The following is a 27,668-nucleotide window of genomic DNA, read 5'->3' as shown; positions in this document are numbered from 1 at the left end:
TGGATCAAAACGAACTGTGGAAAATTCTTAAAGCAATGGGAATACCAGACTACCCTACCTTTACTCTGAGAAACCTGTATGTGAGTCAAGAAGCAACAGTTAGAACTGGACTTGGAACAATGGAAAAGGAGTTCAACAAAGCTGTATGCTGTCACCCTGCTTGCTTAACTTCTATGCAAAGTACATCATGTGAAATGCCAGGCTGGATGAATCATAAGCTGGAATCAAGATTGCTAAGAGAAATACCAACAACCTCAGATATGCAAATGATACCACCCTAACGGCAGAACATTGTGTGTGTGTGTGTGTGTGTTAGTTGCTCAGTCGTATCCTACTCTTTGTGACCCCATGGACTGTAGCCCACCAGGCTCCTTTGTCCATGGGATTCTCCAGGCAAGAATACTGGAGTGGGTTGCCATTTACCTTCTCGAAAAAGGTGAAAGAGAAGAGTCAACATTCAAAAAACTAAGATCATGGCATCCATTCCCATCATTTCATGGGAAATAGAAGGAGAAAAAGTAGAGGAAGTAACAGATTTTCTTTTCTTGAGCTCCAAAATCACTGTGGACGATGACTGCAACTGTGAAATTAAAAAGCACTTGCTCCTTGGAAGGAAAGCTATGACAAACCTAGACAGCATATTAAAAAGCAGAGACATAACTTTGCCAACAAGGGTCCATATAGCCAAAGCTGTGGTTTTTCCAATACTCACATATGGATGTGAGCGTTGGACCATAAAGAAGGCTGAGTGCTAAAGAATTGATGCTTTTGAATAGTGGTGCTGGAGAAGACTCTCGAGAGTCCCTTGGACAGCAAGGATATTAAACCAGTCAATCCTAAAGGAAATCAACCCTGAATATTCACTGAAGGACTGGAAAAGACCCTGATGCTGGGAAAGACTAAAGGCAAAAGGAGAAGGGGACGACAGATGACAAGTTGGTTAGATAGCAAGTCCAACTCAATGGACATGAGTTTGAGAAAACTCTGGGTGGTAGTGAAGGACACAGGAGTCTGGCTTACTGCACTGCACGGGATCTCAAAGAGTCAGACACAACTTAGGACTCAACAACAACAATATAATTTATATAAAATACATTTCATTTATATAATTATTTGGTTTATAAAATAGAGAAACATTACCAATTTTGCCAGCCTGAGCACACTCAATCTCTGGACTCAGTGTTACCAGAAAAGCAAGCACATACCAGTTGTAGGAGAGACTGTGGAGAGGCAGAGAATGCCACCCTGCGGGGGAAGATGGGCACATGAGGCCCCTCCTGTGGGGAGGAGCGGACTGGGTGCAGAGTTGGAGCGGCAGAGAAGGTGGACGTGGGCAGGCTGGGCTCTGAAAGCCAGGCTGAGGTTCAGGAGCTTCTGCTGAGAGTCAGGGGGCCCTGGGAGCTGGGGAGGTTGTGTTGGGAAAGACTGAGCTGGGGCCCTGCAGAGGAGGCAAGGAGGAAGTGAATTCAGAACCCACGGTGGTGAGACTAGAAGCAGGACTGCGTGAGGTGCTTTGAGAGAACGGTGTGTGAGCACTAGGGCCGGGACAATGAGAACCGTGTCTTTTTTTTCGCCTTTAAAAAAATTTTTTTTAAAAAACTGAAGTACAGTAGCTGTACAATATTATATAAGTTCCAGGTGTACAATAGAGTGACTCACAATTTGTAAAGGTTATGCTGCATTTATAATTTTTATAAAATATTGGCTATAGTCCCTGTGTTGCACAGTACATCCTTGTAGCTTATTTTATACACGGTAGTTTGTACTCTTACCCCACTACCCGTGTGTTGCCCCTCCACGCTTTCCTGTCCCCACTGGTAAAAACCAGTTTGGAGAACTGTGCTTTTAGAGCACAGAACCACCACATCTTGAGCGTAGGGTGGAGGAGGAAGGGAGAAGAAAGAGACCTGAGCAAGCCCTGTTGACTGGAAGACTGGAGGGCTGTTTATTGAACTAGTGAGCGTAGGAGGAGGATAGGCTGTGGGGAAGTTGATAATAATTGTGGCTCAGACATTCAGTCACTTGCCTGTGGTTACATAGCATGTAAGAGGCAGCCGGGCTCAGATGCAGACACGTCAAGTATAAGTACGGAAGCATCCAGTCAGTAGTTACTAGAATGTGCTCAGGGGTCAGGTAACCTGGGCTCCTGTTGACCTGTGACAAGGTGATTAATCTCTCTAAGGCTCGGTTTCCTTAAGTGGAAAATGGGGAGACAACACTTATCTCATTAGGGTTGTAAGGATTTAATGAGATGATGTATATAAAGAAGTTAGTACAGTGCCTACTATGTTGTAAACACTCCATAAATCTTAGCTTCTAATAACCACAGCAGCAGCAGCAACAAATACTAGTCTGGGACTTGGGAGTGAAGGTCTGGGTTGGTGTTAAAGCACTGTTGGCACAACAGTGGGTGCTGAACTCATGATGCCAGGGAGGAGCTCACTGGAGAGGAGAAGAGGAAAGGAGGGTGGGTGCAGAGAGGATAACCTACCACAGAGGCTGCAGAGGGGCCAGAGAAGCAAGACAGCCATGCTGCATGGCGGAGTTGAGGGTAAGGCAGCAAATTCATTTTTTAGAAAAGTTAATTAGCTTACTTATTTTGGGCTGTGCTGGGCCTTTGTCACTGCATGCGGGCTTTCTCTAGTTGCAGTGAGCAGAGGCAACTGTAGTTGTGATGCTCAGGCGTTTCATTGCAGTGGCTTCTCTTGTTGCAGAGCACTGGCTCTAGGGCATGTGGGCTTCAGTAAGTAGTTGTAGCTCCCAGGCTCAAGAGCACAGGCTCAGTAGCTGTGACGTGCAGGCTTAGTTTCCCTGTGGCATGTGGGATCCCAGGCCAGGGATTAAACTCGTGTTCCCTGCATTGGCAGGCAGATTCTTAACCACTGGGCCACCAGGGAAGTCCCTCAAATTTGGGTTTTAATCCAGGCTGTCACTGCTGCTATGGGGCTTTAGAAGAGCCCCCCAATTGCCTTGATCCCCCATTCCTTCATCTGCTCCATTGACCTGGTCTGTGTGCAGGTGATGGAAATCTGTGATACCTGTACAGCTCTGGGTGCTTCATAAACAATAGCTGTTGTTAGGAGAAGGAATAAATGTTCCCAGAGACAGTGGCTTCGTGGAAGACAAAGAATGCTAGTGTCTTAAGAAGGGATCAACAGCCTCACCACTGCCAAGAAGTCAACAAAGATAAAGGCAGAAGTATATTCATTAGATGTGACAAGGAGATGAAAATGACCTTGGTGAGCCAGCTTGAGGGATGCTGAGCACAGAAGGTGGGGGCAGTGGCTGAGGAGTGATAGGAGGTAGGGAGTGGAGCTGAGCAAGCAGGTGACTGCTCGGCAGGGAGGAGGGAAGATGATCAAATGGGGAGTGGGTTGCGGCAGGCATGGTTCTGAGATGGGGAACCAGAGCACATGGCACGTTTGCCCATCCCAGAGTGTGACTGCTTTGTATCAACCCTGCCTCCACCTGAGGTGCTGGCTCCAGGCCTGGGACTCTCTGTTGTCTACACAAAGCCTCTCTGTCTGGGCACAGACCATGTTACGATCCCAGGGTGCTCTGGGCCCCAACCTGGGTCACCCAGCGTCAAGGCCAGGCACCTCCTCTCTCCACCCTACTTTCTGGTGTGGCCAAGGAAAAGTCAAAGTGGTTCACACCTTCTGCCAGGGCCTTGGCTTCCATTCCTCTCCCTTCATGACTGGATCTGTGCAGCCTGGGGAACACAGAGAGTAATAATAAAAATAGTTATCAATTATATCCTTTCTCCTGGTTCCTTCTCACCAGTATTTAAACAATCCTGTGTTAGAAACACATAAGATGTTTTTATTTTATTTCTACTTATTTAAAGAACCATCTTGCCTGAGTTAGAATTCAGGGTTATTTTTTAAAATTTATTTTTATTATTTGTTTATTTGGCTGTGCTGGTCTCAGTTGCGGCATGTGGGATCTAGTTCCCTGACCAGGGATTCAGGCTTTCCAGATGGTGCTAGTGATAAAGAACCCACCTGCCGATGCAGATAGAAAGACATAAGAGTCTTGGGTTCGATCCCGGGATTGGGAAGATCCTCTGGAGGAGGGCACGGCAAACCCCTCCAGTATTCTTGCCTGGAGAATCCCATGGACAGAGGAACCTGGTAGGCTGCAGTCCATAGGGTCACACAGAGTTGGACACGATTGAAGCAACTGAGCACAGTATCACGACCAGTGATTGAACCCAGATCTCTTGCATTAGGAGTATGGAGTCTTAACCACTGTACCACCAGGGGAATCCAAAAACATTTCAGAAAAAAAATTCCTCTAATTCCACATCCTTCTGTATCTATTCTCCTTCCACCCAATTTTTCCAGTCAGTAATCTATATTGCATGAGCTTCTTATTCCTGAAGTAAGAAAAAGCAAAAGAGTTCCAGAAAAAGCAAGAGTTCCAGAAGTAAGAAAAAGCAAGAGAGTTCCAGAAAAATATCTACTTCTGCTTTATTGACTATGCCAAAGCCTTTGACTGTGTGGATCACAACAAACTCTTGAAAATTCTTAAAGAGATGGGAATACCAGACCACCTGACCTGCCTCTTAAGAAATCTGTATGCAGGTCAGGAAGCAACAGTTAGAACTGGACATGGAACAACAGACTGGTTCCAAATAGGGAAAGGAGTATGTCAAGGCTGTATATTGTCACCCTGCTTATTTAAATTATATGCAGAGTACATCATGAGAAACGCTGGGCTGTATGAAGCCCAAGCTGGAATCAAGATTGCCGGGAGAAATATCAATAACCTTATATATGCAGATGACACCACCCTTATGGCAGAAAGTGAAGAGGAGCTAAAAAGCCTCTTGATGAAAGTGAAAGAGGAGAGTGAAAAAGTTGGCTTAAAGCTCAACATTCAGAAAACTAAGATCATGGCATCTGGTCCCATCACTTAATAGGAAATAGATGGGGAAACAATGGAAACAGTGATAGACTTTATTTTAGGGGGCTCCAAAATCATTGCAGATGGTGACTGCAGCCATGAAATTAAAAGACACTTGCTCCTTGGAAGAAAAGTTATGACCAACCTAGACAGCATATTAAAAAGCAGAAACATTACTTTCCCAACAAAGGTCTGTCTAGGCAAAGCTATGGTTTTTCCAGTAGTCATGTATGGATGTGAGAGTTGGACTATAAAGAAAGCTGAGTGCCAAAGAATTGATGCTTTTGAACTGTGGTGTTGGAGAAGACTCTTGAGAGTCCCTTGGACTGCAAGGAGATTCAACCAGTCCATCATAAAGGAAATCAGTCCTGAATATTCATTGGAAGGACTGGTGTTGAAGCTGAAACTCCAGTACTTTGGCCACCTGATGCGAAGAACTGGCTTATTTGAAAAGACCCTGATGCTGGGAAAGATTGAGGCAGGAAGAGAAGGGGACAATAGAGGATGAGATGGTTGGATGGCATCACCGACTCAATGGACATGAGTTTGAGTAAACTCCAGGAGTTGGCGAGGGACAGGGATGCCTGGCGTGCTGCAGTCCATGGGGTCACAAAGAGTTGGGCATTGTTGAGCAACTGAACTGAACTGAACTTACTCCTGAAACCACAATACCCCATCTCCACTGCCCACTGCAAATATAGAGTGAGCTGCTTTTTGCCAAGATAATAACCTCCTTGTTCTGACGTCCAATGGTCCCTTCCTATGAACTACCTGGCCCTCTCTTTGGCATTATGGATTGCTGATCTCTCCCTCCTTCTTGAATCTCTGTCCTTTCTTGGCTTCCTTAAAACTATGTTCCTTCCTGTAAATATAGTAGAACATAAAACTATGTTCTACCTCTTTGAGAGCTTCTTCCTTATTTACTTTGAACATGTATCCATGAACATCAGTATGGTATCCTCCTTCATGTTTCTTTTCCCTTCTGGTGGAACAGCCTTTTACTCATATGGTTTCATGGGAGTCACATCCTATGACCCCACCTCCCTTCCCTCTCCACAGGTCATTGGTGTTGTGGTCCAAGCGCAGGTTGGAAAACAATTTCCAGACATGAAGCAGAATGAATGGAGAATAGAGTTTATTAGAGCAGAAGATGCTGTTAGAACAGTGGGTTCATCTCCTGACAGACCAGGGAGAGCCAACACCTTTCATGGGCTAGTAGCCAATTTTTATAGCCTCAAGACAAAGAAAATTCCTGCTGGAAGGGTGGCATTAGGTGATTGGTTAGGGTGCTATGACAAATCTAGACAATGTATTAAAAAGCAGAGACATCACTTCGCTGACAAAGGTCCATATAGTTGAAGTTATGGTTTTTCCAGTAGTTATATATGGATGTGAGAGTTGGACCATAAAGAAGGCTGAGCGCTGAAGAATTGATGCTTTCAAATTGAGGTGCTGGAGAAGACTCTTGAGATGCCCTTGGACTGCAAGGAGATCAAACCAGTCAATCCTAAAGGAAATCAACCTTAAATATTCATTGAAAGGACTGATACTGAAGCTGAAGCTCCAATAACTTGGCCACCTGATGTGAAGAGCCGGCTCATTGGAAAAGATCCTGATGTGGAAAAAGACTGAAAGCAAAAGGAGAAGAGGGCAGCAGAGGCTGAGATGGTTAGATAGCATCACGGACTCAAAGACATGAATTTGAGCAAACTCCAGGAGATAGCAGAGGACAGAGGAGCCCGGAGTACGCAGTCTATGAGGCTGCAGATTTGGACATGACTTAGTGACTGAACAACAACAACAATAGGGTGTTCTAGGGTGGGTAATAGGGTGGCTATTTTTATCAAATACGGAGTCAGGGGGCTGGCTGGTTTAGATTGGGGGGCTCGTGGCAATGGTTGCTATGGGGTTCAGTCAGTTTCAGGGATGACCTTGGTGCAGGGCTCCACATCTGTGACCTTGGTGCAGGGCTCCATAATTGGGGCAAGGAATGGCACCTGACCAAAGCCAGGCTGATGAGAGCAAGTCCTTAGGAATTTTGGAGTTTGAACTGAGAAGCATAAACCTGAACTGGAACTGAAAGAGATGAATCAACATTTTGTTAGGTACCTGGATTTAAACTATCAATTTGAGCATTATCAGAAGCTGGGTTTGTTATTATTATTATTATTATTGTGGTGACTGAGGAAGTGTAAGATGCTTGTCTGGAAAGAAGAAAGGAGAGGGAGAAGGCAGGGTCGGGACAACAAGCAGGGCTTGTTCAGTTCCTCAGGCTCTTGCAATGTACTTCCATCTTGATTGCTGGGACCTGGGCCTCTCAGGTCCAGGGAATCAATATCAGAGAACAGCCGATAACTTAGCTTCTGCAGTTCAGCAAGGTGCATAAATGATCTAGCTCCTAGCAGTCTGAGGTCAAGACTGAAACATTCCCATATCTGAGTTAAATAAGTTAAAACTTGCTCTGTAGTCCTCTAATTGCTTTCAGACCACCATTTTGGATATCTCTACCCTGCCAGGTGTGGCTCCCCTGGTGACTTAGCAGTAAAAAAAAAAAAAAAAAATCCACCTATCAATGCAGGAGTCCCGGGTTCAATCCCTGGGTCGGGAAGATCCCCTGGAGAAAGAAATGGCAACCCACTCTAGTGTTCTTGCCTGGGAAACCCCATGGACAGACGAGCCTGGAAGGCTACAGTTTATGGGGTTGCAGTCAGACACGATTTAGCGACTAAACACCACCACCACCACCACCCCGCTGCCAGGCAAACGTGATGATGTCTCTCACCATAAAGTGACTTGAATAGGATGCAGGAAAGGCAAGGACATCATTCAAGGACAGGTTGAAGAAAGGTTTCCAGCCTTGTCACTCCAGCCTGTGATGCCCCAGGAAGCCAGAAACCATAGTCAGAGGGACTGAAAGTGCTCCCAGACAGAGTGCTAAAAAGGAGAAACTGCTCCAAGAGCTGGCACAAACCTTGCATCTTCTTGGCAAACCTGAAGATTCAGAAAGCGTGGTTCTACAAAATTCTAGCATTGATTATGGAAGTGGAAGTCTTGTGGTATTCATGGATGTTTTCAACTTTTAAATAGTGTTTCTATCTGGGCAAAGTTCTCATTTAAAAACCTAGCCTCCTCAATACAGAAGTCAGAACTAAAATTCCAGGCACCCCTTGCATTTTGTCTACAGGCATGCTACTTCCCCCACGTGAATCTTTGATTGGAAGTGAGCAATCTGAGCGAGGTAAATATCACTAAAGTTCAGCAGTATTTCTGGTTCTCCTCTCCTTCTAAGCACCAGGAGGACAGTGCTTGTGGTCATGAGATGTGTTCTGATCAGTGCAGTGTGAGCAGAAGCCAGTATACGCTTTCCAACCTCACTCTTCTGCCACAGCCAACTCTGAAGGTTCATATCAAGAAGGTAGCATCGGGACTTCCCTGGTGGTCCAGCAGAGAACTTGATTCCACATGCTGCAACGAAGAGGTCACATGCCACTACTGAAAGACCCTGTGTGCCTCAACTAAGATCCAGTGCAACCAAATAAATACTTAAAAAAAATTATTTTAAAAAGAAGAAGGTGTCATCGTAAGCTGGTGGAGCTTCCGATAGCTTAGATCCCTCAGTGACCACAGTGAGAAGACTCTTCCTCTCCCTTTCACCCATACTGGAACCGTAGCTGAACAACAAATACATCTTTGCTATTTTAAGCCAGTAAGATCTGGAGGTTGTTATCTAACGAATTCTGTGTTATCTAACAAATTCTGACCGATATAGAAAGGAGGCAGGTTGGACATAGGACTTGAATTTCCTATAGCACAAGTGTCTAGCTTTTGGGAGTGGTGGTGGCAACAGCAGTGGCTTCCTCGTGGTTACAATACTGAGTTCTTGATGCACATTGAGTACGGCAGAAACCATCACAATATTGTAATTATCCTCTAATTAAAAATAAAAAAAACAATACTGAGTTATTACCACCAAAGTGCCATAGGGCTTAGTGTTTGGAGCAGTGATGACTGCCACTTCCTCATCAGGTTGCACGGTGTGGTTTGGGTGTTGCTCCTAGAAACAGCCTCAGGCCCGTTCCCCTAACCCTCCTAACAACGCTGAGCTACACGATATCTTTGAACAAATCCCTTTTATGCTTCAACTATTCAGAAGTGGATTCCATTATTTGTGATCAAGAACTCTGACTGATAAAATTGCTATATTTAGTAAATCTCATGTTCTATCAATTATAAGAGGCAAGTTATTTGAATTACTAAATGAATAATATGAATCACTAAAAAAATAGAGGTTTGAAATAAAAAAATAGAGGCTGTTACATGCCATTAATGGTAAGATATATTCTGATTTTAGAGTTGTTTAAATTTGAAGAAAAATGGGCCTCAAGATCAATGAAATATGATATTAGCCAACGGAATTCTCCCTACCCCCACCCCAGATGTAATTGACAGATGGCTGATTTTCAAAGAATAGTTGTAAAAGAATAGTATCATCTGGGAGGAAAAATAAAACCATACCCAATCCTTATAAATGCAGAGATGTGTGATTGCTCAATTCCAGAAAAATCCCTAAGACACCACCAGAAAGTGGAGTGCTAATCAGTTCAGTGTCCCATAGAGAAACCCTCCCACAATGGTGCTCTCAGAGCACTGGGTAAGGAATCTCATTTTTGTGGGCAAAACCTGGGGCAACCAGATTGGCTGATGGAAGAACTCTGTATTCAAAGAAGTGAGTCAACCAATAGCTGCCAAGAGATTTTCTAGTCCCATCATTTTCATTGTTACTCATGGCCAAAATACATTCTATTATGGCCACTATATAATGGCCACTATATAATTAGTGGCTACCGTACAATGTTTTCTTTCTACTCCATTTTACTCTCTATATCTTCCATCTCTAAATATCAGGAGCTTTTTTGTGGGCAGGTGGGGAGGAGTGGTTTAAAGGATACGAAGAATATTGGTCCTGTGATTTACCCTCCAGAAGCAGCAGCTGGATGTGTCATTGAGCTGTCCTCCATTGAAAAGGAAGTTAATTTATTGGCATATATACAATGGGATAGTTGGATTATATAGGTGAGGGCATTTTTGGAATCATACATATAGGGAAACAATGAACTATAGTGAACAAATGCCATTCTGCTTTTTCAGAATCTCTCTTCTTCTGTTCTACTCATCCCAAAGTCCATGCAGTTATGATGGTAGGGCCATGTTAAGCAATCTGATTCTCATCCATTCCTTGGACCCAGTTAATTGGTCCAAGCCTCTAACTAAGCTGAGTCAATCAAAGTGCTTCCTGAGAAACATGCAAACTGCAGCCAAGAAAATGAAGCCAGTGTCTTTTTGGACGCCTAGACAGTACGATTTTAAGCTTTGGGGTTGTCTGAAGTTTTGTTTTTCAGCACATGGACCAGAAGCACCTTGGAAGCCAGTCTTGGGGTGGGGATGACAATGTTGAGGCAAGGCAGAGGATGGAAATGAAGGAGACAGGCAGAAAATAAGAGAGATGAAAAGTGGAGAGATGCTAATGGCTTTTGTACCTATTAGTTTCGGTTGTTCTTGAGGCATCCTTGTCTTTAGGTTTCAGGTATCTGATGATAAATGTATCTTTTTGTTTAAACCAGTTCCTATTTTTCCTGGATGAGTTCTTTCACTCTCCTGGTTTGACTACTGCCCCTCTGCTAAAACTCACAAAATGTTATCTTCAACCTGGACCTCTCTCCTGCACCTCAGACCTGTTTATCCAACCATCTAGTGAACATCTCAACTTGGATGTCCAATTAGTACCTGAAATTCAACATACCTGAAACAGAACTCATCACCTCCCCACCTCAAACCCCTGCTGAAACTTACTCCTTTTCCTGTGTTCTCTATCTTAGCAAATAGCATCACGGTACTACTATCACCGGGCTTCCTTGGTGGCTCAGTGGTAAAGAATATGTCTGTAATGCAGGAAACCCGGGTTCCATCCCAGGGTGGGGAAGATCCCCTGGAGGAGAGCATGGCAACCCACTCTAGTACTCTTGCCTGGAGAATCCCATGGACTGAGGAGCCTGGGGGACTTCAGTCCATAGGTCGCAAAGAGTCAGACACAACTGAAGCATCTGAACACGCACACATGCATCCCTATCACCAGCCAGGTGGTTATCCCAGACTTTTCCTCCCTCTTACTCCCCATATCCTATAGGTCTAGGGCTCCAAGTCCTGACAATTGTAACTTAGAGAGTTATATTCTCAATGCTTTCTTGATCTCCCCATTCCTATTTCCCTAAGTCATTTCAATCCCTCACCTACACTCTCAAATGCCTTCAATCCCTCCTTCTACCCAGCCGCCCAAATCATCCTTCTAATTTCTGAATATGATCACATTTACCCCTCTGTTCAAAATTTCTTCAGTGGCTCCCCACTGTCTTCTGGATAAAATCTAAACTCCTGCAGCTGGGTCACAAATTCACTCATATTACACTCAGATGTGCAATATTATTAGTCTTCTCTCTTTCCTAGAACTGATTTGATCTTGTTCACAGTGCCCCCACCCTGCTGGGTAACAGGAGCAGGGGAAACTAAAATTAATCCTCTCTGGTAAATTCAGTTGGGTCTGAAATTTTATTTTAGACATGTCTAAGTAACTCAATAGGTTTGGATGACTCAGACTTTCAGGTTGTTTTACCCTTCCTTGTCTCATTTTCAAGATAGCACTTGGATTTATAGAGATGTCATTGAAGGAAGGGGGTCCCTTACCCATGTGGTCCCTGGGGTTGTGTCATTTGGCATTTATTGAGATGCAGCATTTGCTGAGATGTGTCTGGTATAAATACCATCCTCAGAGGTAGCTATTACAGATGAGGAAGCTGAGGCTAAACTATTTTACACATGAGGAAGCCAAGGCTAAAAGAGGTTGAGTAACTTGCCCAAGATCACAAAGTTAGTTAAGTGGCAGAACCAGAAATCAACACCACCCTGATTCTGGCTGGGTTTGCATCTAGAAGTCCAGAGATAAGTTAACATTGGGATTTGGGAGCACTCAGAAGTCTTCACAGTATAGCTTCAGAGCTGTGCTTACCCATGGGAGAATATGTCTAGTGGAATGAGAAAAGGGTCCATTCAGAACACTGAGGAATCACTGGCATATGAAGTCGGGTGGGAAGCCCTACTTGATGGCTCCTGCCCAAGCAGACTTTTCTCTTAGGAGAGCTTCTAAATGGAGGAGTCAGGAGCTTCTAGGATGGACAGTCGTGCCTGATTATATTCCAGCCGGGGCTAAGCCATCCCTCAAAATACCCCATTCCCCTCTGTCCTAGGCTCCCCCATAGAAGGTCAGAATACGAAGCCCTGACCGATACTGGGTAGGAACTCAACATGTGTCAAAACAACTTATGTTGTCAGAGCTGCTCACACGTCCTGAGGCCAGGGAATGTGGAACCAACCACAGACCCTCTGAAGTGGGGATGCAGGGTTCACATTCAGGTGAGAGTGGACGTGCGGTGGTATAGGGGACTTCAACACCAGGAGGTTCGGTCTCCTCCCGGATGTGGTATCCCAGTGCCTTCCTGCAGATGAAGGGGACAGAGACCTCTCCCAGATATGAAGAGGTGGTCCCCTCAAGTGGATACAGAGGCTTTGGCCTTTTTCAGCTTTTGGGTGTGCAGATCTTCCTGGTGAGGTAGGTGTAAGAAATCCCCGCAGGTAGGCGGGTCCCGCTCCTGTACCCTTCCCCGGGGGAAGTATCCAGACTGAATAGCCCCTTCAGCCCTCTTCCCACCCCCGCCCCCGCCCGCACAAGGGGTGAGCCTGTCTTCTCCCCAGGGCACAACCAATGGCAAGGGAGCCTGGCACGGGCAGCCAATTAAATAGCGGCAGCGGCGAGGGATGGCTCTTCCTCCGGCAAGCCACCGGCCGCAGCCTCCCAGGAGGCGGGGCTCCTTCGCTGTTTTTGCGGCCGGCGGAGCCTGGCCGAGCCTAGCCGAGAGACCCGTCGAGCCCAGCCGAACGTAGCCGAACGCAGCCGAGCCTAGCCGAACCCCGCGCCCAGACTGCCGCCGCCGCCCGAGCGCCGCCGTGCGAGCAGGCGAGCGGCCGCGGCCGCGGAGGAGGCGCCGCCCCAGGGGGAGGAGGTGGCCGCTCGCCGCAGACCGCCCGCGGCAGAGGCCGCCCCGGTCGCGCCGCGGCGGGAGCGGCCGGCGGAGGCTGCGCTGCCGAGGGGGAGGGCCGGGGGAGGGGAAGTCACCCGTGCCCACCTCCCGCTGCCCCCCGCCCGCAGACTCCCGAGCATCATTCGGCGCCCAGCATCCCGCTACCCCGGATTCTCCCGCGGGCGCGCACCGGGCTTAACTCAGGTAAGAGGGGCCCACCCACCACGGGCATGGGGGTTGAGAACCAGAGACGGAGATAAAGAAGCTTAAGACAGAAACACAGCCGGGGAGAAAGAGAGTCAGACAAAAAGACAGACACGCGAGAGACGCACAGAACTACAGAGCCCTTACAGAGAGGGGAGTGAGACACGTCCACGGGGACAGATGGACACACAGCGGGGAAGAAAAAGAGACGAGAGACACAAGAGACCTAGGCATACAGAGACTGATCCAGAGATACTCAAAAAAATAGACTAGGAGAGAAAGGAGACACAAGAGAGACACTCAGGACTCAGAGATGGGGACACAAAAGAGAGACAGATATAAAGAGAGCTACAGATGGGTACACACCGGAGGTGGGTATACAGAGGCTGAGGTGCACATCCAGGCAAGAACCAAGGGACAGAGTAAGAGCCAGACACAGAGACACACGCACCTGACCTGGTGAAACAGTCTCTCTGAGAGGCGCACCTAGGTACACAGTTTTGGATACACAGACCCACACACGCCTGCCAGGCCTCCACAAAGTTCCCTCTGTGTGAGCTGGCACCTCTGGAGGTCTCTTGGGCTGGTTGGCTGAAGTCCTGAGAGCAGGGAAGTGTCCAGGCCACACCAAAGCTGGTCACAGTGCCCATCCTTCAAGGCCTTGGGCTTCCTCAATCCCACCCACTCTTACAGTTCTTCTGAGGGCTGGACGTTCAGTGGGTAGGGCCAGGCCATGCCCACTCCGGCTTCCCCACTGGTGCCACACCCCCATCCAGGTGCCCAGAGCCAGGTCCTGGCTCTGTGGGGTGTTTAGACCTGTTGGGAGGCCGGAGGTATGGGAGGGGGCTCTCTTCTCCACCCTCTCCTCCTCAGCCTCACCCTCCCCTTTCCTCCTCACCATGCTTTGCCTCTGCTCTGTACCCCCGACAGGCTCAGACATCTCCACTGCCCAGGGATCGCTGAGTGTGTGGAAGGCCGGCTATCCCAGCGCCCCGCTTCGGCATGGGTCCTGCCATTGAGGCAGCTTCTCAGCCTGTGCTCATCTGAGGGTGCACCCGTCATGGGGGCAGCCCTCTCCCAGGGGGCCCTCATCGCCATCATCTGCAACGGCCTCGTCGGCTTCTTGCTGCTGCTGCTGTGGGTCATTCTCTGCTGGGCCTGCCACTCGCGCTCTGCCAACATCGACTCCCTCTCTGAATCCAGTCCCAACTCCAGCCCTGGCCCCTGTCCTGAGAAGGCACCCCCGCCCCAGAAGCCCAGCCATGAAGGCAGCTACCTGCTGCAGCCCTGAAGGCCCCTGGCCTAGCCCGGAGTCTGGGACTTAAGTCCACCCCACCTGGCACCTGGAATCGGGATCCCAGGGTCCAGCAGGCCTGGGGTCCAGAACTCAGAGTCCAGCCTGTGTGGAACTGGACCTAGCCGCCCAGTGTCTGGTCGGCCTGGCTCCAAGAGGGGCCCTGCCCCTAGGTAGACAGTCTTGGGGCAGGGGTTCATGAGTTGGTGCTAGGGCAAGGGCCATCTGGACTCTGCTCCATCCCAGCGGACGGGGGTGGGGTCCACCCTCCCCCTAGGCCAAGCGCCTCTCGGCCCTCAAGGTTGGGGAAGCAAACTAGAATCCATGGCAATAATGGGAGGGTGTCCAGGCTGGGCCCCTCCTCTGGTCCTCCTACTGTTTGCTGGATAATAAATGGATCTAAGACTCTACCCTGAGATTCTCTCCTCTTCCTGGGTGCCCTGCTGTAGCAAAATTCAAGATGTGGGTGGACTTCCAGACACAGGTTTATTTGTGCAAAGTAGGAGAGGGTAACAGGGGTTGAGGACCAAGTCCTGGGGTGAGGTGATGGGACCAGGGCCAGAGCAGGGCGCTGGAACCTGATCAGGGGTAGTGTCAGACACATACTGGGTACAAGGCTGGACTGGGGTACCAGGGTCAGGGGCTACAAGTACTAGGTTCAAGACATGGGCCAGGTTCGGAGGCCAGGCCCTCAGGTCTTGGTTTTCACTTCCCTCACCAGGTTCAGCAGTTTGTCCAATTTTGCGATCTCCACAGCTGGCCCCTTCTGTACTTCCTGGCCCTTCTTCTCCTGGGGAGAAGAGAAGCACACACCAGGGAGGACTGGTGAGGGACGGGCAACCTCTCGTTGCCTCAGCCTAGCTTACCCCAGCGCTGCCGCGCCCTCTCCTGCCCAGTTAGCTTCTGGACCCTGATGGTGGGGGCGGGGAGGGGTGGGGCAATCCAGGAAGAGCTGTAGTCTCAGACCTCTACTACAGGAAGGTCTCTGGCTGAGTCCTAACAAGGAGCTAAGAGGTGTGTGTTTGTGGAGGGAAAGTGTGGACAAAGCCACAGGTGCCCTCACCTAGTACTCTTACCCAGTACTTCCAGCTCAGGCAGGGAGTGGGGTACCACCTGGGGCCAGGCCTGCTGTCTCAGTTATCCCCAGGTGGGGGAGGATGTCAGGAGGGCAGATGGCATGTCCCATGTGGTTCCAGATGTCCTCAGCTGGGACTGTCCCCGAGAACAGCGGGTCTTGAATTAATGACCCCACCCCCCACCCCTGGCCACGGGGTTTCGCATGTGGTGCAGTGGTAAAGAACCTGCCTGACGATGTAGGAGATGCAAGAGACATGGGTTCGACCCCTGGGTCAGGAAGATCCACTGGAGTAGAAAATGGCAACTTACTGCCTGGGAAATCCCATAGACAGAGGAGCCTGGCGCACTATTCCGTGGGGTCACAAAAGAGATGTGACTGAGCGCGCACACGCACACACTCACACACACACTTGCCTATAGGGCACTCTAATCCTTTCGCTGGGAAGCTGGACCCTGTGAAAAAGTGTTGGGCCACTGGGTGTGTGCAACTCCCAGGCCTGTGAGCTCCTTGGCAGACCAGCACCAGTGCCACCCTCCCTTCTGTCCAGGCAGTGGGGTGCAGGCTGGGCTGGGGGAGCTGCCATTTCTCGCCTTCCCTCTGTACCCAAGCCCCCTGCCCTCTCAGCCACCTGTGCCCAGGGCTCACTGGCACCTGCCCCAGCCTTGCCTGCTGGAGACCCAGCCTGGATCTGGCCATGGCTGTGAGGTGGGGGGAGAGGCGGGGCCTGTAGGCCCTTTTCTGGCCCTTCTTGGCTGCTGACACCCAGTGGAGCTCAGATTTCCTCCTGGCATGAGTCCTGCACCTGTTCCCAAATCTGTCTCCCCCTCCCCTCAAGGCTCAGCGCCTTTGCCCCTGCCCCACTGACTCCGACACTCGTGAGGCAGAAGACAAAGATGTCTCTCTCCCTTCCCTCTCTCTCTCCCAGATTAACCTCATGTTCTCTTCTCACCCTCACCTCATCTGGGAGTCAGGAAGCCTGGCTTTTCGTTGCTAACTCCCTACGTGACTCTGGGCAAGTTCCTTGCCTTTCCGAGCTACAGTTGCCATCTAGACAGTAGCTGGGGAAAGTAGGCCTTGACTTTTGGTGGGCTCTGACACCAGTCATGGGACGATCCTCGGGCTGGGCAGTCAGGCCTCTGTGGCCCAGCCCTCTTGGGGAGATCAGGGAGACTGCCGCCTGCAGAGCGGGGCAGCCCATAGGACTTCCTCTGGCCTGAGTCAGTTGGCTGCTGATAGAGTCAGGTGGCAGTTTCACAGGAACTGCCAGTCCATGCAAGAACCAGCCCCCAGCTGTCACCTGCTCAGGTTCTCTGACTCCCAGGTACCCATGTCCTCAGGTCCTCAGAGATATTGATGCTGACCCTTGCTCTGAGGAGTTGAGACTGTGGGAGATCCTTGCCTCCCTGGGTCAGAGTGGGCAAGGCAGGCCTCCCACCACATCTACTGCCTTCAACGTGTGATGGCTGGCCCCCAGCCCCGAGGGTCACCACCATCCCACCCACGGGGCTATCCAACTCTACCAGCCTAAGCCTGGGTCATGCTCCTCACTAAATCAAGAACAGATTATATCTGTTCCACAAATTGTACTGCCTTCCTCTGGCTGCTGAAGGCCAACTAGCAGGGCTTAGCAGAGTTTCAGACCACGCCCACCCCCAACCCCCACCCCACCCCACCCCCAGCCCACCACAGCCTCTGGGCCACAGCTGCAGGCACTCAGCAGCCTTCTGAGTATTTATAGCCAAGTCCACCCCTCCCCCAGCTGGCTACAATTACAGGCCCAGCCAAAATCCCAGCCCTTGCCTCCCTGGCCATGGTGGGGAATAGGCCAGGCTGGCATGAGAGGGTTAGTGCAGTGGCGCCTGCCTTGGTGGTGGCACATGGGGGCAGGTGTCAGCAGTTGAAAGAGGCCCCTGCTGTTTCCTCAAACTGCAAGTAAAGGCATCAAATGGCAACCCAGGGGGTACAGTCATCAGGGCAACGTGGCTCAGCCCCAGCTCAGCTCTGACCTTGGTCCAGAACCTAGCAGAGAGCAAATTTCCTCCTAGCACCCAAATGGACAGGACTGCGATCTAGGGTTTTGGATTTTTAAGTTGGACCCTTGGGCTCTGGATTCTAAAGTCTGGGTTCTTAAGTCTGAATCGGGACTCTGAGATCTAGACTTTGAGGTTATGGCTCTAGGCTCTGTGGCCTGTATTCAGAGCCCTTGGGCTCTGGTCAGGATCTCTGGATCATTCTAGATCCCAGAAAAGAACCAGAGCTCAAAAGGAGGACTGCCTAGCTACTGACCTAGTTACCCTTCTCATGGCTCATTTCCTGCTTTCTGTGAGGACCCACAGCTCCCAGTTCAGGGACCATTGGAGTTGAAGCTCTGTGCAAGCCCAGCGAATGACCGGAAACTAAGCCTTGAGCCCCTGCCTGGATAACACCAAGCAAGCCAATGATGCCCATGTACTACCCCCAGACTTGGGACTCCAGTCACCTGCTTACCGGTTGTCTCCACCTGGGGCTCAGATTCAGCATGTCAGAACCCATCTGTCCCCCTACAAACCTACTTCTATGCTTCTCACTTGGACAACAACATCACCCTGCTCTGGGCCTCCAAAGCCAGAAACCTGGGGCTATCCCCTGGCTCCTCCCCTTTCTCTCACCAACCACCCCCCTCCCCACCTGGAGACTTTCTTTCTTGGCAGCCCAAATTCCCCAAGACTGTACCTTCGGCATCTTGCGCAAGTTGGGTGAGAGCTTAAGGCAGGTGACGTGCCCTCGGTCATCGCCCACAATGATGATGGGGTGGATGGGGTTGAACTGCACGTGGGTGAGCTTGTTCTTCTTTTTGGCCACCACGGGCTGGTTGCAGATGGCCTCGTACTTATTGATGGACAAGTCAAACACGTGGGTCTGTGAAGAGGTAGGTGTCAGCACAATCAGGGAAATGGGGTCCCTGTCCCCGCTCCCCCCAACCAGAGGAACTGCCCCTGGACTTTCTTGGGTAACACGACAGAAGCCTAGCACACTGGAGCTGGAGGCAATAGGAGAGGCGATTTGCGTCTCTTTGTTTTTCCTATGGTTGAGGGAATGACAATAAAATGTTTAGGAGAAAATTTAAGTCTCTACAGAATTAACAGTAATAGCAGCTGCCATTTATGGAGCACTTACAGCTTTCCTGGTGGCTCAGATGGTAAAGAATCTGCCTGCAGTGCAGGAGACCCGGGTTCAATCCCTAGGTTGGAAAGATCCCCTGGAGAAGGGAATGGCAACCCACTCCAGTATTCTTGGCTGTAGAATTCCATGGACAGAGGAGCCTGGTGGTCTACAGTCCATGGGGTTGCAAAGTGTCGGACACAACTGAGCAACTTCTACAGTATGATGTACTAGACTCTGGGCAAGCATGTTACCTGGTTGCATCATCTAATTACAGTAGTCACAGCCACTCTATCAGGTAGGTTCTGTTATTTTCCACATTTTATAAATGAGGAGATGGAGGCTCTTAAGCCTAACTTGTCAGTAAGTAGCAGAGCCAGGGTTTCTACCAAATGAATATATGTCGGGTGCTTGGGCAGTGCTTGTTATATAGGTGCTGAACAAATGTTGGATCTTATTTTTACGGCATTGTAAGTCCAAACCATTAGCAAGTTTTGCCTAGACTGTGCAGACTCCTAACTGGTCTTCCCGCTTCATCTCCCCTCCTTCTCTTATCCATCCTCTGTGTAGCAGCTAGATTTACCTTTAAAAAATCTGGAATCCTCCAATAGTCTCCCTGGGCATGCTACATAAAAATTCTGATTTCTTTCTCTCGATTCTGCACCATTTGCTCTCATCTCAGGCTCTCAGCCCTTTGCCTACAAGATCCTGGCCACCCTAACTTCCTGTTCCTTAAACCTTTCCAGCTTGTTCTCCCCTCAGGGCATTTGCACTAGCAGTTCCTTTGGAAGGCCTCACTCATCTTCACCTGACCCTTTTGTGTGACCCAGCTCTCTACTTGAATGTCACCTCTTTAAATAAGATTTCCCTGACCACTTTATCTAAAGGACCACCCAGTCCTTTCTTTTTGCATCACTCTATTTTTAAAGATATAACAGCTTTGAAAATGAAAGTGTTAGTCACTTAGTCATGTCCGACTCTTTGCAACCCCATGGACTGTAGCCCGCCAGACTCTTCTGTCTATGGGATTTTCCTGGCACAAATGGGTAGCCATTCCCCTCTCCAGGGGATCTTTCTGACCCAGGGATGTAACCCAGGTCTCCTGCATTGCAGGTGGATTCTTTACCATCTGAGCTATCAGGGAAGCCCCATAACAGCTTTGTGGAGATATAATTCATATACTATAAAATTTACCCATTTAAAGTATACAATTCCCATTTTTTTGTATGTTCACAGTTATGTAACCATCACCACAACCAAGTATAGAACATTTTCATCACCCCAGAAAGAACCCTTATACGTATCTATTACCAGTCATACCCACTTTTTCCTAACCCCTGTCTCCCTAGGTAACCACAAATCTACTTTATTTCTATAAATTTGCCTATTCTAGACCAGCATAAATGGAATCAGAAAATGTTTGGTCTTTTGTGACTGGCTTCTTAATTTTTTTAAAGATTTTTTTTGATGTGGACTATGTTTTTATTGAAGATGTTAACAATATTCCTTCTGTTTTCTGTTTTGTATTTTTTGGCCAGGAGGCATGTGGGATCTCAGCTCCCCAACCAGGGATCAAATCTATACCTCCTGCATTGGAAGGCGAAGTCTTAAACACTGGACAGCCAGGGAAGTCTCTGAGACTGGCTTCTTAAACTAAGCATGCTTTCAGTGTTCATCCATGATGTAGCATGTATCAGTAGTACATTCCTTGTTAGTGCTGAGTAACACTTCTTATGGACAGAGTACTTATTGTTTACTCATTCATCAATTACAGACATTTGGGTTGCTTCCACTTTTTTGGCTGTTATGAATAATGCGGCTGTGAACACTGGTGTACACATGTCATCCCTCTTTTGATCTCTGCCTAGCACTTAACTCTATTGGAGTTTGGTTGTTGTTTTCTATTGCTTTCCCTTCACTGGAACATAAGCTCTGTGAATCAACTGAACCACCAGGCCCTGGCCTGGAGTTGGGAGCCATAGTTAGCCCTTGGTTAGACATTTGTTCAAGCAAATAAATGACTGACTTAAGGGTGATGCCTTAATACACTCTATTCTTTCCTGGTAGGTGCCTCTCAGCTTACATCAAAGTCCATAAGTAAATTATGTTGCACAAAAACTTTCCCACAAAAAAATTTCCCCACAAGCTGTTTTTGAGCTTTCACCAATTCTTATTGTTGCACAGACCCCTCCCATCTCCCCACTCAGACTCAGCTTGCACACTCCCAGGGATGGGGACCTCACTACCTTTTAGATGCTATTTCGACCGCAGGTTGACTCTGGTTTATAAGTTTCTCTTTACATCAAGCTGGCACCTGCCACCCTGTAGCTCCCTCCCCATGGCACTCAGAGAAGTTAGCTCCTCCTCATGGGATCTTATCTCCCATCTTGCTGTCTCCTTCAAGGTGAACAGCTCCACTCTCTCCTCCAGGCCTCATGGGATGACAGATCCCTCTTTTATTTATTTACTTTTGGCTGTGCTGGTCTTCTACCTGCACGCAGGTTTCCTCTAGTTGCAGCAAGATGGGGCTACTCTCTAGTGTGGTGTGTGGGCTTCTCATTGCAATGGCTTCTCTTGTTGAGGCTCACAGGCTCTAGGCATGTGGGCTTCGGTAGTTGCAGCAGGTGGGTTCAACAGTTGTGGCCCACGGACTTAGCTGCCTCATGGCATGTGGAATCTTCCAGGACCAGGGATCAAACCTGTATCCCCCTGTGTTGGATTTTTAACCACTGGACCACCAGGGAAGTCCCTGAATGACCCCTCTTTTGACAGGTCCCCGAGTGGCCTGGGCCCTTGAGGATACACAGAGTCCTATGTTCTGCCTTCCCCCAGCTGCCCTTGGCCTGGGGTGGGACTCCAGGAGGGACAGCTGAGATGGCTCATCTTGTCTTCAGTAGGGGATCAGCAGGGTCAGGAAAGGGGCACTTACCTTCCCGTTGGTGGTGACTGCTGCGAACACAGTGGATGAGTACGGTGCCCAGGCCACATCTCCCACAGCTGAATTGAGGTCATAGATGAACATCGGGGTCCTGCAGTGGGGATGGGCGGAAAGCTGAGAGAACAGAGGGCTCATGGTGCCAGACCCTACTGGTCCCCGCCCAGGGCGCAGCCTGAGGGAGGGCAGACCCCTCACTTGATGGTGTGGTCCCATATCTTCACTGTCCAGTCGGAGCTGCAGGACATGAAGACCTTGGTATGGTAGGGATTCCAGGACACGGCATCCACGGCCATGTTGTGGGCATCGTAGGTGTCGAGGAACTGGCTGGAGTAGGATTTGGAGCACTGGGGTGGGGGTAGGGAAGCATGAGTGAGTGCGGTCAGCCACCACTTCCCCAGGGGGCTCTGGAGGGTCAGACCCTGAGATTCCTCTTCTGTCCCCGCCCCGCCTCACTGTCCCAGCTGAGCTGGGGCCAAGCTCTTGGCTGTTCTTCTCACCCTCAAAGCAACCAGAGAGAAAGGAGGGGCTTAAGGAACTGGGGTTTGGTTGGGCAGGGGAGCCTTCCTAGAGGGTGAAGGAAGTCTGCCCAGAGGATCCCAGGCCAGGCAGAAACAGCCTTTCCTCCCTGAGGCTTCCCTGGTAGCTCAGCTGATAAAGAACCTGCCTGCAATGCAGGAAACCCTGGTTCAATTCCTGGATCCGGAAGATCCCCTGGAGAAGGGATAGGCCAACCACTCCAGTATTTTGGGGCTTCCCTGGTGTCTCACATGGTAAAGAAACCACTTGCAATGTGGGAGACCTGGGTTCAACCCTGTGTTGGGAAGATCCCCTGGAGAAAGGCATGGCAACCCACTCCAGTATTCTTGTCTGGAGAATCCCATGAACAGAGGAGCCTGGTGGGCTACAATCCATGGGGTTGGTCGCAAAGAGTCAGACATGACTGAGTGACTAACACTTTCACTTTCATTTGCTCCCAGAAAAGCAAGTGCAGAGCCAGGAACAAGTCCCAGTCTCCAGATTTCTCATTTGGTTTCCTGCCCTGGCCACTGTGCCCTTCACTTCCTCCCTCTAGGAGACTGAGTGACTGACTGGTCTCTTCCTGTCTCCAGCAGCCGCAAGCAGGGGTGGAGAAGGGGGGTGGGGACGTCTTTTGCATTCAGATCGCTCTGCCTGGGCCTCAGGGGCTCCCGGGAGGCTGCCTGTAATTAACATTCTGAGTTTCTGAGCCTAAGAAAAGCTTGCAGCGGAGTTATTTCTAGATGGATGAAGGTTCAGAAGGATGTTCACCTACTAACTCTGAGACCTGGCAGAAGCAGGCCACGAAGTTCCATCCCGCCACCAGCTGGGATGAACCCGGTGTTCAGAGATAGGTTTTCTTGTTACCCAGCCTTCAAAGCGCAGCTCAGCTTCAGATCTCCTCTAGGAAGTCTTTTCAGGATGTTCCAAGCCCCGCCTCTTCCCCTGCAACCCCCGTGCCCAGCTGTACCTCCTTCACCCCCAGGCAGGGAGCAGGACGCGAGGGAAAGATGCAAGGCTGGGCTAAAGTCACCCTCTAGGTTCTTCATCTCCTGTCCTGCAGTCAGCCCCTCTTCCTGACACCCAAGCAGGTCAACAAATGCATTCTGGGAGGGGACATATGTATGTATACCTATGGCTGATTCATGTTGATGTTTGGCAGAAACCAACACAATACTGTAAAGCAATTATCCTTCAATTAAAAATGAATACATTTTTTAAAAAAGAAAGCAATGCATTCTCTTTCCCCAGAAAGCCTTCTGGTACTGATGAGCCCCCAGATCCATCCGAATATGGTCTGTTGAGAATGACAGGTCTAGTGGCCCTGTAAGAAGCTGGCATCGGCACAGCGCTACCTCACCTTGTAGATTTTTCCCTCCTCTGTGCCCACCAGAAACAGGTAGTCGATCTCTCTGTGGAAGTCAAAGGCAGTGCCGCAGCCTTCGGGAGAAGAGGGAACCGCTTTAGGCCAGTTCTGGAAGGGAAGGAGGCCCCCAGCATCCACCTCTATCCAGTAGGCCCTCCCCTGGGACAGCCTGAGTCTGGGTACTATGAGGGCCGGAGCCAGCCAGGCGAACAGAAACTGGGTCCCTGGGCTGCTGCTAGAGCCCGGCAGTTGGGACTCTGCAAACGGGCCAGGGCTTCTGCAGACAGGAATGGGGCCTGGATAAACAAGGTGGGGATTGAGTTAAACAGGGTCGGGGTCAGGGTAAACAGGGAAAGGGTCTGCAAACAGGGATACAGTCTGCATAAACAGGGGAGGAATTGAGTAAACAGGGATGGGATCTGGGTAAACAGGGGCCTGATCTGCATAAACAGGGAGGGTCTGCAGACTGCTCAGGACCAGGCTTTCTCCTTACCTCCTCCTACCCGGCAGGAGGGGAAGTGGGGTGTGCAGAAAGAGGGAGGACCAGACCTCCTGGGTCCAGGGGGATGTGGCCGGGCTGGAGATGAGGTATAGGGACTCTTACCCACTGTGTGTATCTGCAGGCCCTCGAGACCTTCTGTGGTGCTGCCCTCCACCTTCAGCTTGATGACGTCAGTGTGAACCAGCTCGCTCTGCGGTCACACAGGGAGGGGGAGGCGCACCGGTGGGGCTGGACAGGCAGGGTTGGAGTCCCCCTGCCATTTGGCTCCCACCACTCCCCATCTTCACCCCTGCATGACCCTTCCTGGGAAATACGCACCTTCACGAGCGTCCAAGACACGATCCTGCCGTCAGATGACACAGAGAAGAAGTTGAGGTTATGGTCCATGTCATCCTTCTGCCACCTGACCTGCAACATCCCACACTGTGAGCTCTGGGGCCCTGCGAGGGTGTCGGGTTAGGGCTGCGAGCTGAGCAGGGCTCACTCAAGGACCCTTCTGAGGCCCAGAAGCCAGTTCTGGGAGCCCATTTCCTAGGGTCCCATGATGGGCCTGCCCTCCCTCCTCACTCACCGCTCCCCCACCCCGAGCATCCTGAGGCAACGTGCCAGTGGGGCACTGCCCCGGTCCCCGGGCTCAGCAGTGGAGGTACCTGGTTCCTCTCTGCGTTGGCTGCTAGGAGCCCTGTTTTTTGTTTGTTTGTTTAGAGAAACTTGTTATTAAATTTTATTTTCTTTAAATATGTACCTTTTTCCCACCCTCACCCACATAGGGGGAGGAACAGAAAACCCCCATTTGTGGGATTCCATGTATAAAACCTGAGATGGTGAGGATGAAGTATAAAAATACTGTTTACAAAGGGAAAGAGGGTGTCCATTGTGACCTTAACTTTCAGACACCCCCATCTGCAGGCCCCTTTTTGCTCCTTTAGAAAAACTCCTGGGAATCTGTTTGGATGTAGAACAGCCCTTCTGGTGGGGTATGGGGGGTGGGGCGTATGTGGTGTGAGTTGATCAGTTGTGTCTGACTCTTTCAACCCCATGGTCTGTAGCCCACCAGGCTCCTCTGTCCATGTGGATTCTCCATGCAAGAATACTGGGGTGGGTTGCCATTCCCTTCTCCAGGGGATCTTCCCGATGCAGGGATCGAACCCAGGTCTCCTGCATTGCAGGCAGAATCTTTACTGTCTGAGCCACTGGTGGAGGGGAGTAAGGGGATGGGATGGGAAAGGGGGTGGGGAGCTCCCAAACCCCAACACAGAATAGGAAGCTATTTTCGTAACAAGTTGTTAGAAAGCAGTGGCTCTGCATTCGACCTCCTTACGTCGAGAGCCCATCAACCAGCTTCCTCATTTCTAAAACAGAAACCATAATAGCATGAGTTTGTTGTAAGAAATAAATGAAATAATGAATTTGAAGCTCTTAGGTCAGAACACTGCAGATATTAAGTGTTCAATACGTAATAGCCATCATCCTAGGAATCAAGGTCCCAAGGTTCTTGGGGGGCTTTTTCCTGCTTGCTTCCCTCCCCATCCAGGCTTGGTTTTTCTCCAGGTAGCCTTTCTTCTGCTCCAACCTTCACTTCACCACTAGCTCCTGCTTCTAAAATCTTGCTCCTAGCATCTCAGATATGAGCTGCATTTCTCCAGCTGCAAATTGGGGTTAATAATCCTTCCCCACCCATCTTCTCCGGGCTGGAAGCAAACATATGGGAAAGTGTTTTGGAGACAGAGCTGTTGTCTTATGAAGATGACACGCTTGAGGCTCAAGTTTCTGTTGCCAGATGTGGAGGCCCAGCAGAGCTGTGTCTGGGAGGGCTGGGGCGGGGCTGGGTGCCCAGAGCTTTCCAGCCTCCAGGCCTCCTGCACTGGGACCACCATCTTTCCCCTGTCACAAGGAGAGGCCCAGTGAGGGTGGACGGGAACCCAGGGGTGCTGTCTGGAACCACAGTTGTAACCTGGCTCTTGAGCAGTGTACGTGGGGTGGGGGTGTGGAGGGGATTTCTTCTCCGGGGGACCCCCCACCCCCCCACCAGGCCTGGCTGTCAGAGCTGCAGGAGGGCGGACCTTGTCCTGCCTGGGCCTGTCTGGGCAGGCTGCTCTTTTGTGTTTTTGCCAAGAGGCCTAGAACACCACACAGCCTGTGAGGCACAAGTCAGAGCAGTCCTGATGCCGAGACAGCTCCCTCTTCTGCGTAAAGGTAGTCCCTTTAAAGGGGGGAGCGGATGGGGGTGTCAAAGGCCAGACAATAAGAGGCACAGGGGAGCTGCAAAGGGAAGTGTTTAATGAGTGGCCGCTGGCGCACATGGAGATTGTATTTCACACCCCACTTAGCAGCCTGATGCCCAGTTGGGGGTGGTGCATGTATTTGCAGGTGTGTGTGTATGTGTGTGTGTGTGCAAGTTGCACACATGCTCCTGGAGTGGAGGTGGGAGGGTAGGAATAAAGAGGGCATAGAGGGGGCAGGTGGAAGTGGGACTGAGAGAATGAACGAATGCCCAAGAAGCAGGAGGTAGGGAGGAAACAGAGGCCTGCATCACTGATTGCTTCTCTTCTGCGTTCTCTCATCAGGGCAGGCGTGTTTGACCCCAGGGTCTGCTCATATCCTTCCTGCCTCCTACCCCAGTGTAGCAGAGGATACACAGACACACACAGACACACACAGACACACACAGACACACACACACACACACACACACACATCCTGCAGAGTGCTGCTGGTTGGGGCTTCCCAGCCAGGCCTGAACAGGGCTACGCTACCCAGATGGGAGGCGGCCTGTGCCGTGGGACCAGAACCATGTCCCCTTTGGAGTCCCTGGCTCCAAAACTTTCCATGGCTCCCTGTTACCAACAGAACAAAGTCCTTTGGCCCCCAGCCTGGCTTTTGAGATTGAAAACAATCTCTCTGATTTCTCCCAGGACATAGTCCCTTGAAGAAGGACCTAAGACTTTGATGTCTCTGACACCTCCTTCACAAGCCCCAGCTCTTTTTCAAGCTCCCGGATATACAACCACTGCCTGTAAGACGCCTCTTCTGGCTTCTTGTAGTAACTTCTGGCCAGAATTCTGTGGCATCCTAAAGGTTGTCCCAAACCAGAGTTTCAGGTGCCATCACCAACTTTCCCTCCCCCCATAGCCAGCCAGTCACTTCCTTCTCTTGATTTTACTCCTCAACAGCCCTCAACCCTATTTTCTCACTTTCATCTCCACTGCCCTGTTGTGGCTCAGTCTTAAGCTCTCTCATGCTGCGGCTGGAAGATATCTCCAGGACATTGCATGACTGTGGGATTTCTTTGCTCCCAAATCCTCTGATGGTTGGACAGTGATTTTCAAATTATGCTGGGAGGAGCTCTTGGAGCCTTGGGAAAGTAGCTCAGGGGACATGGGGAGTGATGACAGGGGACCCTCAAGCAATCAGGACCCTGATCTTATCAGAGCAGCCCCACTCTCATCTTTCTAATACATTGAGCTTCTGTACTTCACTAACACTAGGCTTCCCAGATGGCACTAGTGGTAAAGAACTCTCCTGCCAATGCAGGAGATGTAGGGACGTGGGTTCGATCCCTGGGTCAAGGAGATCCCCTGGAGGGGGAAAT

The 27,668-nt window shown here is 50.0% G+C and overlaps 2 protein-coding genes across 3 annotated transcripts in view; one reads left to right on the top strand and one right to left on the bottom strand.

Moving 5' to 3' along the window:
- The first annotated feature begins 13,051 nt into the window (after positions 1-13,051).
- ENHO (energy homeostasis associated) lies at positions 13,052-14,945 on the top strand. The gene is made up of 2 exons (NM_001163653.1): positions 13,052-13,241; positions 14,172-14,945. Exon 2 carries the CDS (start codon positions 14,302-14,304, stop codon positions 14,530-14,532), a length of 231 nt encoding a protein of 76 aa, NP_001157125.1. The 5' UTR covers positions 13,052-13,241; positions 14,172-14,301; the 3' UTR covers positions 14,533-14,945.
- A 57-nt stretch (positions 14,946-15,002) lies between these two features.
- DNAI1 (dynein axonemal intermediate chain 1) overlaps positions 15,003-27,668 on the bottom strand; it is a 68,581-nt gene continuing 55,915 nt past the window's right edge. Inside the window, exons 14-20 of one of the 2 annotated variants that reach the window (XM_005210327.5) lie at positions 24,395-24,484; positions 24,179-24,266; positions 23,569-23,648; positions 21,888-22,036; positions 21,684-21,806; positions 18,326-18,511; positions 15,003-15,325 (exon numbers count right to left, since the gene is read on the bottom strand). In XM_005210327.5, coding sequence (XP_005210384.2) covers positions 15,259-15,325; positions 18,326-18,511; positions 21,684-21,806; positions 21,888-22,036; positions 23,569-23,648; positions 24,179-24,266; positions 24,395-24,484 — 783 coding nt within the window. In that variant the 3' untranslated portion in view covers positions 15,003-15,258. 2 annotated transcript variants of the gene reach the window in all.

Source organism: Bos taurus, chromosome 8, assembly GCF_002263795.3.
Source record: "Bos taurus isolate L1 Dominette 01449 registration number 42190680 breed Hereford chromosome 8, ARS-UCD2.0, whole genome shotgun sequence".
In the NCBI taxonomy this organism is placed as follows: Eukaryota; Metazoa; Chordata; class Mammalia; order Artiodactyla; family Bovidae; genus Bos; species Bos taurus.
The sequence above is the reverse complement of the archived record's forward strand: the minus strand, read 5'-3'. Positions and strand labels throughout refer to the sequence as shown.

Bases quoted from the DNA above. Each gene is read 5' to 3' on its own strand.
- ENHO (NM_001163653.1), top strand. From the start codon at position 14,302: ATGGGGGCAGCCCTCTCCCAGGGGGCCCTCATCGCCATCATCTGCAAC.